This window comes from Euphorbia lathyris, chromosome 5, assembly GCF_963576675.1.
Source record: "Euphorbia lathyris chromosome 5, ddEupLath1.1, whole genome shotgun sequence".
Lineage (NCBI taxonomy): Eukaryota > Viridiplantae > Streptophyta > Magnoliopsida > Malpighiales > Euphorbiaceae > Euphorbia > Euphorbia lathyris.
Window position 1 is genome coordinate 77,114,918 of NC_088914.1, and position 17,159 is coordinate 77,132,076.

The following is a 17,159-nucleotide window of genomic DNA, read 5'->3' on the forward strand; positions in this document are numbered from 1 at the left end:
ATAATTGAATCCTTTAGAACTTTACGATCTCTTTATTCTTCACAGTCATTTGATATTAGAAGTTATTAGACGCAATTTTATTCCATAATTCGAAAATACTATAATTCTCTTGCATGTCCGCATTTTCCACAAAAGAGCCAAACAATGTGTAACAAAATCATTTGACCTGAAAACTTAAATATAATAAAAAAAACCAAAATTATTTCATTAGTATTGGAAACTAAAAAGGTATAACTCTAATTCAGAAAGCACTAGCCACTCTTTTCTCATTTTCTTCTGAGACAAAACCTTAGCCACTCTTATTTTCCTCATCTTTTATCCCTACTTTTTTTTATACATTTTATTGTTTTTTTATTCGTTTATTTGAAATCCATATATTTCTTGAAATTTATTTTCTATTTGATTTGCATATATTATCTATAGTTCTTTTATTAATTACCTACTCACTCTTATAATAGTAAGTTTATCATTTCTTTCTAACTTATTTTCAGATTAGTTCTCCTCTTCGAGTTCATCTTCTTCATGATAATTTTCAAATTCATTACTCTCATCGGCAACAACCCATTCTTTCCCATGACCTCCCACTTCTTTCCACTCCTCATATAGTTCAAGTGGGTTAATCTATTTGACAAGTTACCCAACTCAAATGACACGCTACATCCTAACATGGTTGTACCACCAACATCTCTTCCATCACTATACCCATCATCCTCCACACAATACGCGATTTCCTCATTTTCCTTAAAGAATTTATCAAGCCCAAAGTCACTCTCCCATTCCTCAAGATAAATGCCCTCAAATTCCTCAAGCATATAAAATGAAGTTATGCCTAAGGGGCATTTTATCAAACACATAGGGAGCACTCCTTTTAACATGGATTTCCCCAATGTCCTCACCTACAAACACTCATTTCTCCTCATTCATACATGAACTCAAATTCTAACTCACAATTTCATTATCAACAAACTCACAATGAGAATCTAAATCACCATCAACATCACAAATACTCAACTTCTAACTAATAATTTGATTATCCATAACTTCAACATGAGAAAGTGAAAATTTATGATTTACCTCTTAAATGTCCAATGGAGAGAAGATTGGTGATGAATCTTTAGGAGGTAATATTGGGTCTCTTTCATTTCTTCGTTGAGGAGCCCCAAAGCATTGTGGCAAGGCGTTTCAGATTTCTAGCTTGAGACTCTCCCAAGATGCTCTCACATTTCTCATTTCCTCGGCATGCGCCTAGTTTTGCTCTTATTTCGGCTCTCCAATCATCGAGTGTCTTGAGATCCTCCATCTTCTTGTCACACACTCTGATTGTTTCTTGTGGTGATGGAACCATTACCGAAAGAAGTTTGGGTTAGGAAACGATGAACTTAGATACAAATTGATACATATTTATGACGAACGAGTTGATTTTAATCTTAAATCAACAAATAGGTTCTTCTCTAGCTAAACTATAAGGAGCGAATCCCAAGATTTACGAGGTAAAACCCGTAGGAATCAAAGATCCTCATTGATAAAAGGGATGAACCCTAATACTTCTTAAAGAGAAAGATATATGTTTGATTGATAAAACATTATTCATTCTTACAAACAAGGAGGCTTAAATAGCTCTTCGAATTAATAATATAAAAGACTCAAATAACTTAGCTAGGGTTGACAAGCATAAAGTAAAGGATAACGGTAGCATGGGTAAGGGTGTCAAAATGACATATAAGGAATTAAGTTTAAATGGAAAGACAGTAAAATAAGGAGTGATATAAACAGTAATTAAAAAGAAATCAGAATTCTGACAGCTCTTATTCCCTAGCCCAGCCTTGCCGAGTAAGTCACTCCCACATGGCGTGTGGCTGTGTGACATGGCGTGTGGCTCCTGAAGCTTCGGTAGCCTAGCTTGATGACGCTTCAAAGTTCCCTCCTTTCATGAGTTCACACGATGTGTGCTCTAGTTCACACGCCGTGTGAATTAGAGTTTTTCCAACCAAGGGCTCGTCAGCTCCTCCACACGGCGTGTGTCCATGGTGACATGGCGTGTGTCCCTAGTGATATGCCGTGTGAGCCAATTCCCTTACACTTCCTCCTTCACCTCGTACATGGCGTGTGGTTGAAGGCACACACCGTATGAAGTTTTCCTTCGCCTTGACTCGATTTTTTAAAGGAGATGTCTGCATAAAAAATGAATCGAGAAAATTGTACTATACATTCAACGCATGTTATTCATACGCTAAATTAATAATTAAATATCAAATTATATATTTTAGTAATTATGGTTAATCATTATTTTTTATGATCTAAGAGCATCTCCAACACTAACTAGCTATTTGATTCTCTAAAATAATATAAAATATTAGTTTAGTCAAATTTAGCTAGCCAAATTTATGTCTTGCTCCAACCATGCTAGCTATTTGACTCTCTATTTGATTATTTTATCATTAAAAGTGATTAAATTTAAAGAAAAAAAGAAAAAATAGAAAAAAGATACAAAGAGGAAAGAGAAATAATGAATAAAAAATAGAAATAGCTAGCCAAAGAGACTAGCCAAATTTAGCTAGTGAAAATGGCTAGCTATTTATTTTAGAGAACCATGTCACCTTGTTGGAGTGATCATTCTCTAAATGGCTAACTAAATTTGACAATTTAGAGAGTCATGTCATCCTATTGGAGATGTTCTAAGGTGCTTAGAATCTAGAATTTTATACCAATTTATTATGATCTAAGGTCCTACTCATGATTTGACTGTTTGATGATCATCCAACTTTTATCCTTGCAATTTGAAGTCACTTTATTGGCTTAATACATCATTTATCTCTGAACTTGTACAAAAAATTTGATTAGTCTCTTGAACTTTTAAAGTGTTCTGATAGCCTTCTCAACTTGCATAAAATGTTCAGTTAGATTCTTGAACTTGCGAAAAATGTAATCAATTGATCATTTGGTCGCAAAAAAGTAAGTTAAATACGGAAGATGTATTCCACGCATCTTAAAATGTTATTACATAATTCAAAAATAGAACAAAAATGAAGTTATTATTTGCTCAACTATAAAACTTGTATTCTCTAATATTAGACCGCATACCCCAATCTTGGTCGTTTTACTTTTTTCAAAGACATCTTCCGCATTTAACTTACTTTTTTGCAACCGAGTTATCAATTGATTATATTTTGTGCAAGTTTAGTGGGCTAACGGAACATTTTATGCAAGTTGAGGGGGGCTATTGGGACACTTTGAAAGTTCACGGGGTCAATCAAACTTTCTGGACAAATTCAGGCTCAAATGATGTATTAAGCCTTCTTAAAATAAATAAATAAATAAATAAATCAAAAGTCATAAAAGGTTGTAAAAGAAAAATGAATGAACTGATTTGGGGATAGCTAGTTAGCTGCTTGCCTGCCTTGAATCAATGATAGAATCAGCAATCAAGCAATTTACTGCCAATTTGCAAAGCATTAGATTAGTTTGATTAACGTCCAATAATAGCTCCGTGTCATTACGTGTATGATGTGCTCCTGTAGCCCTCCAAGAAATCCTCTCTAATAATTATCTGGGTTTGACTCAAAGCAGAGTTATTCGTTTTTAGTTTCCTCTTTCTGTCTGTGTTTTTTTTTTTCTTTTTCTTCTGTTTTTCCTTTCTATTTCCGGGCCTTCGGCTTCTCCGCTTACCAAAAAAAATTTGTCCAATAATAAAGTCGGGTGGTTCTGATAAGCCTCCAAATATTTCAGCACTTTAAACATAGCCTTTTTCGTTGTAACCAAAAAAATATCTTATCTCAATGCTTTTTGACAAAATTATATATGTAGCTTTCTTCTTAATTATTATTCATTATTATTATTAATTTATCTTTTTTAGTACATTGATTTGCTTTATTGAAAAGGAAGATCAAAGTATGTATTAATAACTCTATGATTATAACATATTTTGTACAAGTAGAAAACAAGTGATCGAAAGTTATAAATGAATGTACTGAATTCATTTAGAATTGTTAGATGTATATATGAAAGTTGCATTTCAAATTCTTTCCTACTCTAATAAATGAATACAATAGCATTAATATATGAGAGTTGCTGAATTTCGCCTCAAAAATTGATTGGTTTAGGAAGTTACAAAGTACAATAATCTATTGGTTATCCAAATTTGTTTAAAATGATATTGTTAACCTTCTAAACTTGCTTACAACTAATATACATATCAAATTATCTAAGGTTGTATCTATAATTTCTTTTCCAGACCCTAAAACCAGATTCCTCAACTAAAAACAGCGTTTGGAAAATGTAAAGTTGTTTTCCTTAAAAGCTGGGACTACAATTTGTAGTTTTAACCTAGTATTTTATTATTATTATTTTTTAACTTCTAGAATTTTTATTATGTCTTTAATAAACACTCATCAGTTTTTTCTCACAACAGGTTCTATTAGCCACAACAATATCAAACTGGTCCTAAATCCTCTCTTCATCTAGCACATGGATTTAAGAAGTTATCATTTCACTTTAAACAAGTTCAATGACCAACAAGATACTGTATAAATTCAGAGGGCTAATCGGTTTCTCCTATGATTAAATGGCTGAACCGTTTCAAGATTTAAGAGCCAAGGGCATGATAAGGATTACACGTTTACCATTTTAATAAGGAATCAAAAAATGCTTTTGAAATATGGTTATATTGTTTCAATCATATTTCTTTTGTACTTTATTGTTGTGATTGGAGCAATTTTTACACCATAACTTTCCTATAATTATTATATAATAAGGTTATGTACACGTTTTCTCCTTCCAATAATATTATAAAGGGTCCAAGATTTAGGAGTTGAGTTTTGCAACACGAAAAGCTACAGAAACTCCTTTGATCTGATCAGCCATGGATTGCAACAAAGCTTTTTCAAGCAATTATCTGATACTCAAGAAAGAAGAAGTGAAATTCTTTGATCTAATTTCAATCTTGTTTTCAAGTGATCTTGGTAAAAGGAAGTTCATCGAAAGTGCTGAAGCCATAGAGGAGAGCTTTGAACGTAGATTGCTCATATTTATCTCCATTGTAACTCAAAAGATGCTGCAATTCTTTTCTACTCCATTATTGCTTATTGGATCATTGATCCAGATAGTGCTTAACCTTTTGAATCTTAATGGAAACAGTATCTTGAGGCTCTTTCTCAATCTTCTCACAGGTCAGTCTTTGTGTTGTATTTTTTTTTTTTGGCTTAGCTAGCTGGTAATGACAATGTTTTGAAAATGCACAAATTTAGTCTTATATGGTTACTTGGGGAGAGCGGATTTAGTTTCCACGAACAAAACAATGCAAGCTTAACGACCAGATGTATGATCAATTTCAAGCCTGGTTAAAAAAAATTGGATTTTTCTTCATCTGTAATATCATGTATGGGACACCCTCCAACCTTCCATGTTTTGATCATCCAATAATATTTGAAATTTCAGATTAACCAGTTTTAAAATTGTTTTGTTCCCTAAAATGTTAGGTTTAGGATTGCAATATTTTTATACCTAGAAGGCTATTTCCGTTCTCATCGAATGTCTATAGAGCTAAATTTGTATTCTGTTCCTTAAAAAAAACAAGAAAAACAATGGTAGTGTGTTATACCCATTTTAGGTTTAATTAAAGAAACATCAATCACATGGTCCAGATTAAAATATTGGACCGGTTTAACCATTCGACTATGATTGAATGATGGATGTGAGAATGGATTTTTGATTAAAATGCTTAGTAGGAGAGTTTTGCTTCGAGAAAGAGATCTATCCGGCTTGAATTTAGAAATTGACCTAGGATACATGATGGTTTAGACCAAAAAGTCGAATGAAAGACTATGAACATATGATTTGAGTAGTAAGAGCTTCGAATCAGTTAAGTTAAAGACCTCGAATTTGAATCATAATATACACAGTTAAAGGGTATTTCAAGAACTTCGAATTTTGAAATGAATTGCAGTTTATTATACTTTAATGTTAAAATTTGTTATCAATATATGGTGATATACACTAAAAGACATATGGATTAATGGTGATTAGGGAAGCTGAAAATTCCTAACAAGACATCAGAAGAATTCATATCTTTTATCGGAAATTTGGATATGAGAAAAGACTTAGATAAAAACATTAATCGTGGAGATGCCAGATATGAAGCTGCTCTTTGTATGATGGCTTCTAAAGCAGCATATGAAAACCAGGCATACGTCAAAAACATAGTCAATGATTACTGGAAGGTATTCAATAATTAATTTCAATTTATTACTTCTGTAAAAATATACATTATATCAAATCCAATCATGTTTAATTATCAAATATTATTGAATCCGATGCAGATGGAGTTCTTGGGATTTTATGACTTCTGGAACGGTAAGTATTATATATTTAAAAAAAGCAAAAGCCAATTGATCTTTTCAACTTTTATCTGCATCTTTTAATTTTATATATTATACTATTGAAGATTATGAAGATAAAATGACAACCCAAGCCTTCATATTCCGAGACAAAACAGAAGAAAATGAGACAATAATCGTGGCTTTCAAAGGAACTGAAACATTCAATGCAGATTCATGGTGTTCAGATTTTGATGTAACTTGGTATGAGCTCCAAAACATAGGAAGAATCCATGGAGGTTTTATGAAAGCTTTAGGGTTACAAAAAAGCATAGGTTGGCCTAAGGAAGAACCTGAACAGGTGAATCAAAAGGCACCCTTAGCCTACTACAGGATTAGGGAAATTTTAAGAGAATTGTTATCCAAAAATGAGAAAGCAAAATTCGTAGTGACTGGTCATAGTTTGGGTGGGGCATTAGCAATTTTGTTTCCAGCAGTTTTGGCAATTCATGATGAGAAGATTTTGTTGGAGAAGTTAAGTGGGGTTTATACATTTGGGCAGCCTAGGGTTGGAGATGGAGATTTTGCAAAATATATGGAAAATAAGTTGAGAGAAAATGAGATTTTGTATTATAGATTTGTGTACTGTAATGATATGATTGCTAGGGTTCCTTTTGATGATTCTGCACTTATGTTCAAGCATTTTGGGACCTGTGTTTACTTTGATAGACACTATCAATCAAAGGTATGTCATTACTTCCATGTCTCTTATCCATTTAAGTATTCCTTTTATCTGTATCCAAAATTTTGAAGTTTGAGCCGAGGAGGAGACCTAATTTAGTCTCTATGCTTTATATATGAACTGAAAGTTTAGTTAAACGTTTTGAATATTAAATTTGGGATCCGTTTTAGTTAGCCGTATAAGTGAAATTTCATTTGCCGTTTTTTTTGTTTTTTAAATACCATGACAGTCATTTATCATAAGTGTCATCTGATAGTTAAGTAAGAGCCGGTTTAGAGTTAAGTTTGCAGATGACATAATTTTTAATATATTGTCACGAAAAACAATCAGACGACACGAAAACAAATGTTTATCATGTATCTCGTGTAATGTGAAAGAGAAAATGACATAATGATAAAACTCAGTTAACTAAACGTTATCCATTTCATTTATATTCAAAATTTTGATTTTGAACAGCTCGAAAACAATTTTCTACATGTGCATTGTGGCTATAGCGATTTTATAAAAATCTTATTTCAAACTATAAAAAATTATAGTTTGAGACATCAACAGTAACACACTTTTATCTGAATGAGATGTTCATGGCATTATAATTGATTGATGTAGGTAGTTGAAGAAGAACCAAACAAGAATTACTTCAGTCCAGTTGGAGGAATGGGGATGATGATAAATGCATTAATGGAGCTAATGAGAAGCTTGACAATTAATTACAGCAAAGGAGAAGAGTATAAAGAAGGGATGTTAATGAAAATATTTAGATTAATTGGAATAGTAATTCCTGGTCTTCCATCTCATTGTCCTCAAGATTATGTTAATGCAACTCGTTTAGGATCTCCAAATGCTTTCCTTCCAATTAGTACTCTTCCACCTCATGATCTTCAAGATTATGTTAATCAAACTCAGCTGGAATCTCCAAAAGCTTTCTTTCCAATTAGTACTGCTGATTCCCAGAATACTTATAGACTATGCTTCAGGGTGAACCATTACTCTATATGATGGGTTTACTGAAAGGAGGTGGTGGTGAGGATCCCAATTCCATTGAAGGAACTGGTGTTGCTTTGATTTGATTTTGTATTATTTATGAGGAATACATTGTTTGTTATCTCTGATTTCATAAATGTATTTTCAGGTTTCACATATTTACTAAGAAAGAAAGTTGCTGATGTGTTTGTTTGCGTAAATGGTTTATGTAACACCCTCGTCTAATACCATGTAGATATTGTCGGTTCTGGCCCAAATCCAATACATTGGGCCTCACGGCTTTAAAACGCGTCTTCATATATTGGATTCATATCTTACTAATAAGCATCAATCACTGCCTCTCCATTTCCGATATGAGATTCAGTTCATTCCTACCCCCATCATCATCCATTAGGGTCACTCTTTACTCAGACCTTTTACCCCGACGCCACCCACTCCGGACCGGATCATTACAGTTGATGTATATGAAATAACGAAAATAACGAGTCTTGAACTATAAATCCTTAGTTGAATATTTGGCCTTTTAAAATGACCTTAGTTAGTGTTTGAAAAAAAATCATACTTTGAATTATATGTTAACTTTTGTATCAAGCAATATCTAAAGTTGAAGAGGGTAAACTAACAACTTCAATTTTTTTTCTATTTCTTACACATTTCCACACAACAACAACAACAAAGTCTTAGTTCCGAAATGATTCGAGGTCGGCTAACATGAACCATCATAAGAAACCGTGCAATCAAGTTGTGTCAGCGACACAAATTCTCTCCCTCCACTCAGTCCTATCCACTACCATATTCTTCTCAATCCCTAATAAACTCATATCACTCTCGATCACCCTCCTCCAAGTTTGCTTAGGTCTACCCCTACCCCTCACCACTACATCCCTTTGCCACTCTTCAGTCCTCCTAACGAGCGCATCAAGTGCTCTTCGTCTTACATGGCCAAACCAACTTAGTTGGTTTTCCAACATGTTATTCTCAATAGATATAACCCCTACTTTTGTTCTAATTATTTCATTACTCACCCTATCCTTTCTCGTATGACCACACATCCATCTCCACATACGCATCTCGTATGACCACACATTTCGACACAGACATAATAATATTATTCCATTTCATTTAAAAATGTTTAGAAAAACTCTAATTTAATAATGGTAAAAGAAGTCCACTAAAAGCATTATAACTAGTTTTTGAAACAAACCAACCCATATAACAAAATAACAAAAACAAAAACAAACTAGCATTATTTCTTATTGTTGGATCACCTAATTATAAAGTTTGGAGAACATAGATTATAATAGATGAAATCATTTATTTTAATGAGAGGTGACAAATCACCCAAGAGAAATCACTTCCTTACATCTCTTATGAATTCAGATAATGAGTTGAATGAAGATCCACCTTCCATCCCAGCACTCATAGCAATTCTTGACATATCTTTTACCTTCTTTCTGACCTCATTTTCACTATCCATCACACTTCTTACACTCTTCTCAATCTCTTCCATTCCAATCTGACCATGTCCGCTGTAATCCAATTTGAGGTCCACTGCTAACCCCAATTCCTTCACCAAAGTGAAAGCAATAAGTTGTTGCTCAGCATATACAGGCAATGTTGCAATTGGTATCCCAAACCATATGCTCTCCAACACAGAATTCCATCCACAATGAGACACAAATCCACCTATTGCCTTGTGACTCAGAACCTCCGCCTGTGGTGCCCATCCTCTACTTACCATTCCTCTTCCTTCTACTCTTTCCATGAACCCTTCTGGCACCATTTCCTTCAGATTTATATCTCTCATTGACCACAAGAATTTATGCCCGCTGTTTTCCAGTGCTTGAGCTATTTCTTTCACTTGCTCTACCCCAAATGAACCAGCACTTCCGAAGCACAAATATACAACAGATGATTCTGCCTGATCATCAAGCCATTTTATTATCATATCCCATTCCTTCCTGTCTAACTCCGGGTTAGGATGAGCTTTCCTGTTAAGCAAAGGTCCCACAGGGTAAACCTTAATGTTTCCCTTCTTACAAGACTCAATTCCATAAGATTCGAGTTCATAAAATGAATTGTATACCACACCTTTGCAATTCTTGAATCCTTTAGCAATCTGCCTAAAAGCTTCATAACCACCATCCTTAAACATTCCTTGAGGAAAAACCCTAGGTGGAACAGGATTCAGAAACCCTGGAATTGAGATTTCAGGGTCGGTTAAGGTCAAGCTCAACTGATGGTTCCGAGTAGATAGATAAAGCATTAGATTCAAGAATGCTGTGCAGGAAATTGAGTAAATGAAAGAAGGTATACCAAAGTCATCACCGATGTCAAGCATGGATGGACAAAATAAATCAACAACTAACCCAACAACCGGAGCACGAGCACCGGACGAGATGATATCTCGAACGGCTTTGTGGACGAGTGGTTTATGAGCGTGAAAGAAGGCATGCATGTAGCTTTCAATAGACTTCTTGAGAAGTTGAGAAGAAGGAATGTTGGTATCAGGTTCAGGGATATGAATGAGTTGGATATTGGGTTGGGAATCAGTAAGGAATTTCAAGTATATATCAACATAACGGCTAAAAGGGAGCTTGATGACAAGAACAGTGATGAAGAGTTGATGATCATGTTGAATTAGGGCTTTTGCGAATTCCATGATGGAAGTTAAGTGACCAGCTGAAGGATTAGAAATGAATATGAGCTCGGCCTTATCCATTTCTTTTCGGAAATTCAATTAACACAATCTATTCTTTTACCTTCCTTATATATATTCATTCTTTTGTCCTATATTCATTCTTTTGTCCTATAATGGCATGTACAGCTTACACTCTAACATCTTTCTATAACTTATATTCCTACCAGTCAAATTTAAAATAAAAACAAAAATAATGTTTTAGGCAAAAAGCATCCTGAGACCCCTAATCTTTCATTATTTGTTATATTAAGCCATCGATCTTTCATTTAGACACATTGAGCCCTGATCTTTCATTATTTGGTGTATTAAGCCATGATCCTTCATTTAAATACATTGAGCTCTTGATCTTTCATATATGGGTGTATTAGGCTCTTCCATAAATCAATTCACATATGGATGTATTAAGGGCCTGTTTGGTTCAACTTGGAGTGTTCAACGATCGCCGAAATAACCGAATATCGAATAACACCTAAAATAAAAATGAACCTAACCAATTTTCTCTGGACACTACAGCAACAACAAACAGCTTACTACAACCGCAAACAGCTAACTGCAACAACAACATCTATTAATTAACAGTTGAACATATGAGTGTTCAAAAACCAAACTGGATCAAAATAACCGACCGAACCGATAAATTTCGGTTTTTCGATTTGGTTTTTCGGTCTATTAGGTTTGGTTTCGGTCTTAAATATTATATCGGTAATATCGGTCAGTTCGGTTTTTATGATAAAATAACCGAATTAATCAAACCGACCGAATTTAAGATTCATTAACTTTAGTAACCATTATTAGCTATATTAATTATCTGATTATTATTTATTTTTTTGAAGCAATTATCTGATTATTAAGATTCCTAAGGTAAACAACTGTTCAATTATGTTGTTGTACTAAAACAATTAATATTTTATAATAATATTACAATATTTTTTTTTAACACAATAATATTACAATATTAATTATCTTATTAGTTTAGTTATCAATTATCAATTTATCATTAATTTAGCTATCTATTAACCCTTTAAAAAAAGCTATCTATTATCAATTATAATAGGATATTATCAGTTTACCATAATTGTAACGTACTAATTGATGTACTGTAAGTAATTACTTAAAAAAATATACTGTAAGTAATTACCTTTAAATGTTTAATAATATTCATGAATTTAGTTAGTAGTACGGGTGGTTGTTTAAGTTTAGGATCATGAAATTTTAATGTACATATTTTAAATATAATATAAACTAATAATTTATTAATAATTTATTTTATAAATGATGAAACCGAATACTAAACTGAACCAAATCGAAATAATCGATTCGGTTCAGTTCGATTTGTTAATATAAATCGGTTAGGTTCGTTTTTATTTTAGATGTTATTCGGTATTCGGTTGTTTCGGTTCGATTCGATTTTCAAACCGAACTGATCGTTGAACACTTCTAGTTGAACCAAACAGACCCTTAATACACTCATATGTGAATTGATTTATGGAAGGGCCTCATACACCCATATATGAAAGATCAAGGGCTCAATGTGTCTAAATGAAAGATCGATGGTTTAATGCACCAAATAATAAAAGATCAAGGGCTCAATGTGTCTAAATTAAAGATCGAGAGCTTAATACACAAAACAATGAAAGATCAGGGGATTTAGGATGCTTTTTGCCAATGTTTTATTTTTTTTGCCAATGTTTTATACTATCTAATAATAATATTGTGAAATAATTCAATGTGAAGGCACTAGTAAAAGACAATGATGAGTTGGAATAACAATCTATTCTTTTACCTTCCTTATATATACTCATTCTTTTGTCCTATAATGGCATATGTACAGCTCACACTCTAACATCTTTCTATAACTTATATTTCTACCAATAAAAATAATGTTTTATACTATCTAATAATAATAATGTGAAATAATTCAATGTGAAGGGACTAGTAAAAGACAATGATGAGTTGGAATAACAATCTACTCTTTTACCTTCCTTATATATACTCATTCTTTTGTCCTATAATAGCATGTACAGCTCACACTCTAACATCTTTTTATAACTTATATTCCTACCAATTAAATTTAAAATAAAAATAAAAATAATGTCTTATACTATTTAATAATAATAATGTGAAATAATTCAATGTAACAATCTATTCTTTTACATTCCTTATATATACTCATTCTTTTGTCCTATAATGGCACATGTACACCTCACACTTTAACATCTTTCTATAACTTATATTTCTACCAGTTAAATTTAAAATAAAAATAATGTCTTATACTATCTAATAATAATAATGTGAAATAATTCAATGTAAAAAAACATGTATATATTGTAGAACCAACAATTCATAGCTAGGGGCGATTCTAGCTATTTTATCTTTTCACAGAGCAAGTGGCGAAACTAATTTTATTGTATAGAGTTGGGATAATTTTATAAGGTTTAAAAAAAATAGGCTTTCAATACGCTGAAACCATGTCATTTTGGTCATACTGGGGAATGAAAACTTAAAGTGAAGGCACTGAAACGGAAAAAATGGATGTTAGGAGCAGAAATTATGATTTCGAAATGTATCTTTCTTATATTTATGTCTTATATATGATCATTTACTTGTCTTATAATGGCATGTGTTCTTATTTTCCAACAAATTAAATTTTCTCATAAATAATAGAGTTTTATTAAATTAAATAAGCTTATTTTTATTGTTTTAGTGCAAAATAAACTTTACAAACAAATTAGGGATAATGTGTAAAAACACTCCTAACGTTTACAGTTAGGAGCAATTTCACCCTAATGTCTAAAATAGTGTAATTTTACCTCTAACATTGGCAACAAATAGCAATTTTACCCCTAACGATAGCAAGTTGTGTCAATTTCAGGCATTATTGTAAAACACATATATTTTGCTCCTTATTCTGTACCATTTGCATCTCAGTTCTTTTTTTTTAAAAAAAGTTCATATTTTCGGTGATTTAATAATAGAATTGAAGATTCATATTTAGACATTTGATGCAATATTTTGAATTTTTTTTTGTCCAACCCGTACAACAGTCATTATATTTTTAAAAATTTTTAACTTTTTTTCATATCTAATCGTATTTTATGATTTATTACTAATTAATAATAAAATGACTTGCATATGAAGTCTAAATAACAATATTCATGACGGAGAAGACATTTTGGTGAATTATTTCTCAAATTGACACAACTTGACAACGTTAGGGGTAAAATTGATATTGGCTACCAATGTTAGAGGTAAAATTGCCCCTGACTATAAATGTTAGGGATATTTACACCTTATCTCAAAAATTTGTTTTGTTCGGGTTGTTAGGTGCACTACAGAACATGATTTATTCTGAAATTCTGGAAGCCTGGGACAAATTAGTAAATAGAGCCCTAATAAATAAATAAAAGTGAAAAAATCATGGGTAAATTCCAAAAAGCAAAACTTTGTGGTTGTTAATATATATAAGTGGGATAGAATATATGTATATATTCAATGGTTAAGTAAATATAGAGAATAAAAGGCTTTATATAGCTATGAAGAGAAGAGACCTAGAAAAACAGAACTAGGGTAACATGTTCCCAGAAGAGAAGCAATGGATAATTACAAATAAATATATGCTAATATTAATACTAATAATTATCTTTAACAACACCTCTCAAGTCGATGGTGACCAGAAAACAGATACTCGATATCTGTTTGGTCATGCAACTTGATCCTCTGTTGGGATAAAGTGAATTGTGAGAAATCTCTTTGCCACATGTTCCCACACAAAGAGGCAATCAAGTTCAATGTGCTTAGTGCGAACATGAAATACCGAATAACTGTTAGATATATGGCACCCACATTATCACACCGTGGTTGAATCTAGCATGGTATGAGGTATAGAATCTCAATGAGAAACGAATGAAGCCAAAATAGTTATGTTGTGGCATTAGCAACTGCTTTATATTCGCTTTCAATAGAGGAACAAGCAAAAATCAGTTGTGTATGAGTATGCCAAGAGACTAGACTGTTTCCCAAATAAAGCCCTAGTGGACTATTGATCATCCGGACATCCTCCACAATTAATATCTGTGTAGCATTAAGGTGTGTTGATTAGGGAGGAAGAGAAGATAATACCAAGGTCTTGAGTGCCATAGATGTAGCGTAAAATTTGTTTAACTTCTTTCCAGTGCTCATTGATTGGATAACGCGGGGATTGATAGAGTTTGTTAACCGTAAAGGCAATGTCCGATTGTTCAAAGTAAGATATTGTGGGGCTCAAGGATGTTTTCATACTTAGGATCAAAGGAAAGACATGTGCCATGTTCCCAAGAGAGATTATAATTGGTAGGCATTGGTGTAGCACATGGTTTACGGTTAGCCATTTTTACACGTTCAAGTATGTCGTCGGCATACTTCATTTGGGAAAGAGGATGCCTTTTCGAGTGATGAATTTCAATGCCTAAAAAATAAGATGATTGACTGAGATTTCTGATGGGAAATTCATATTCAATAGCCCGTATTGTTTGACTGATTAGCGAAGCACTAGTTCATGCGACAAAAATGCCACCTATATAACATAAAATAAAGATTTTGTCAAAGACAATATGTCTATGAAAAGAGAATTATATGCCTTAGACAGGGGAAAGTCGAGAGTCTTGAGAAAGTTCTTTAGACTATCGAACCATTCATGTGGTGCTTGTTTCAAATCGTAGAACGATTTTTTAGCATGCAGACATGAGTAGGTTTCTTCGAGTCATGAAATCCTTATGAGAAGAAGGCATACATATAGCTTTCAATAGACTTGTTGAGAAGTTAGAAGAAGGAATATTGGTATTTGGTTGAGGATATGAATGAGTTGGATATTGGTCTAGGAATCAGTAAGGAATTTCTAAGTATATATATCAACATAATGGGTAAAAGGAAGCTTGATGACAATAACCGTGATGAAGAGTCGATGATCATGTTGAATTAGGGCTTTCGCGAATTCCATGATGGAAGTTAAGTGACCAGATGAAGGATTAGAAATGAATATGAGCTTGGCCTTACCCATTTAATTTTTGAAATTCAATTAATACAAGGATATAAATAGCTCATGACAAGAACAGTAGTTCTCTTATTTTTCTTTGTGTATGTTGATGAAGGAGTATATAAATAGCTGAAGTTGCGGAAGAAGCTGAGAAAATGTGGAGGCACTAGTAAAAGACAATGTTGAGTTGGAATAACCACATATTCTTGTGCCTTCCTTATATATACTTATTTCTTTGTCCTATAATGGCATGTATAACTCACACTCTAACATCTTTCTATAACTTATATTCCTACCAGTTAAATTTAAAATAAAAATAAAAATGTCTTATACTAGCTAATATAATAATAATATAAAATAATTCAAAATAAAAAAAGCATGTATATATTGTGGAACCAAGAATTCATAGCTAGAGGCGATTCTAGCTATTTTATCTTTTCACATAGTAAGTGGAGAAGCCAATTTTATTTTATGGAGTTGGGATAATTTTATAGGATTGAAAAAATATAGGCCTTCAATACGCCAAAACCTTAGTCGTGCTAGGAACTGAAAACTTAAAGTGAAGGCATTGAAAAGAAAAAAAATGGATGTTAAGCGCAAAAATGATGAGTTCAAATAACTATATCTTTCTTATATTTATGTCTTATATATGCTCATATACTTGTCCTATAATGGCGTGTGTTTTTACACTCTAACATCTTTCCATAACTTAATTTCCAATTCATTAAATTTTCTCATAAAAAATACACTTTTATTAAATTAAATAAGCTTATGTTTATTGTTTTATGCAAAATAAACTTTACAAAAAAAATAGGGGTAAGGTGTAAAAATACCCCTAACTTTTACGTCTAGGAGCAATTTTACCCCTAACGTCTAAAATGGTTCAATTTTATCAAGAGCAATTTTACCCATAACATTGGAAGTTGATCAATTTCAAATATTTTGTTATTTATTCTGTACCAATTGCATATCAGTAGTTTGTTTTAAAAAAATATATATTTTTAAGATAAAAAAAAATTATTTCATATTTTCTGTGATTTAATAATAGAATTGAAAATTAATATTTATAAATTTAGTGAAATTTTTTGAAATTCTTTTATCTAACCCATATAATACATATATTTTTTTAATTTTTAATTTTTTTCATATGTAATTATATGTTTATGATCTATTATTAATTGGGGATTTTTCCAACAACGCTATTGTACATGGGAACTTACCAAAATAGGTATGCATAGTTCTTTCTTAAGGTTTCAAAATAGATGGTCTCAAGCAAGCTATACCTGCCAGTGGAATGCTAAGCTTATGTAGTCCTCATGTGAATCATCTTTTGATCATTCCTATTTTATCAAGCAGTCAAATGCTAAGTTAACTTGTTTATTGGTATATATTGATGACATTACCTTAACTGCT

The 17,159-nt window shown here is 32.3% G+C and overlaps 2 protein-coding genes across 2 annotated transcripts; one reads left to right on the forward strand and one right to left on the reverse strand.

Moving 5' to 3' along the window:
* The first annotated feature begins 4,777 nt into the window (after positions 1–4,777).
* On the forward strand, positions 4,778–8,218 carry LOC136230852 (triacylglycerol lipase OBL1-like). The gene is made up of 5 exons (XM_066020051.1): positions 4,778–5,165; positions 6,022–6,215; positions 6,315–6,348; positions 6,440–7,056; positions 7,660–8,218. Exons 1-5 carry the CDS (start codon positions 4,859–4,861, stop codon positions 8,047–8,049), a joined length of 1,542 nt encoding a protein of 513 aa, XP_065876123.1. The 5' UTR covers positions 4,778–4,858; the 3' UTR covers positions 8,050–8,218.
* A 970-nt stretch (positions 8,219–9,188) lies between these two features.
* LOC136230765 (UDP-glycosyltransferase 71K2-like) lies at positions 9,189–10,795 on the reverse strand. The gene has a single exon (XM_066019937.1). The coding sequence runs from the start codon at positions 10,754–10,756 to the stop codon at positions 9,386–9,388; it is 1,371 nt and encodes a 456-aa protein (XP_065876009.1). The 5' UTR covers positions 10,757–10,795; the 3' UTR covers positions 9,189–9,385.
* Between the last annotated feature and the right edge of the window lie 6,364 nt (positions 10,796–17,159).